General features: G+C 56.1%; 1 protein-coding gene across 1 annotated transcript in view; it reads left to right on the forward strand.

The window, feature by feature from the left end:
* RNF123 (ring finger protein 123) overlaps positions 1–872 on the forward strand; it is a 51195-nt gene that overhangs the window by 36711 nt on the left and 13612 nt on the right. Inside the window, 1 exon segment of the mRNA XM_009331180.1 lies at positions 7–51. Coding sequence (XP_009329455.1) covers positions 7–51 — 45 coding nt within the window.

Genomic DNA, 872 nt, shown 5'->3' on the forward strand with positions numbered 1-872 from the left:
TGTGAGCTGAAAGGAACTTGTTTGACAGAGTGGTCAACCTCCGTCTGCCAGGTGAGTCCATGCATTAACTCTCTGTCCCTCTCCATTGAAAACATACTGGAGGCATGCCCTTGGGAAGTGGGGGATGGCTTGTACTGAAGGTCGGTGCAGAGGTGTATGGGATCAGACCTCAGGCCTGCCACATCCCTGGCTGGGAAGCCAGTCTGGTGCCACGGACTGCCACAGAACCGCTGTCTTCAGAAAACATGTAAATCCTCCAGGCAGACCTGAGCTTTGATGCTCTTCCTAGGCCCTTAGCCTCTGTCTGCCAAGCAGCGCTGGTTCCGTCCAGGATCCCTGTCCTCACGAGGCAGCTGATGCATGGGTCTGGCTGTCCATAGTGGAAGTGGCAGCCGTGCTGTGCTTGGGCGGGGAGATGCCTTGCTAGATACTGATGTGACACAGGTTAGGTGGGAGCTGTTTGAAAGGCTCAAAGCCCTGGACAGATTGCAGTTTAGGTAGCAGACTTGGTTGCTGTGCTCTGCATCGAGTAAAGGGTGCACTGAATTGCTGGGGGAAGCCGGTTGCACCAACATCAGCCCTCTTCCTTGTGGAGGTGCCTGTGGGCAGCTGAGTTGTGCCTGTTAGCAGAGACTGGCTCCAGGTGCTGTGTTATGGGCATCCTATATTTCCCATACAGCAGCTGGATTTTCCTGCCTGCTTAGGAGGGGGCAGACCACCTTCTCCTCTTGGGGCTTGGAAGAGGCAGGGGTACTCCATCGTGAGGGCAGTGCCTGAGTCTGGGGTTCGCATTAGTGGGGAAGATTCCTCTGTCCTTGATGAAACCCACGGCCCCATCGGAGAGCCCAAGTCACGGTCCCTACCTCCTGGGC

This window comes from Pygoscelis adeliae, unplaced genomic scaffold (genome assembly GCF_000699105.1).
Source record: "Pygoscelis adeliae isolate BGI_AS28 unplaced genomic scaffold, ASM69910v1 Scaffold689, whole genome shotgun sequence".
NCBI classification, from domain to species: domain Eukaryota; kingdom Metazoa; phylum Chordata; class Aves; order Sphenisciformes; family Spheniscidae; genus Pygoscelis; species Pygoscelis adeliae.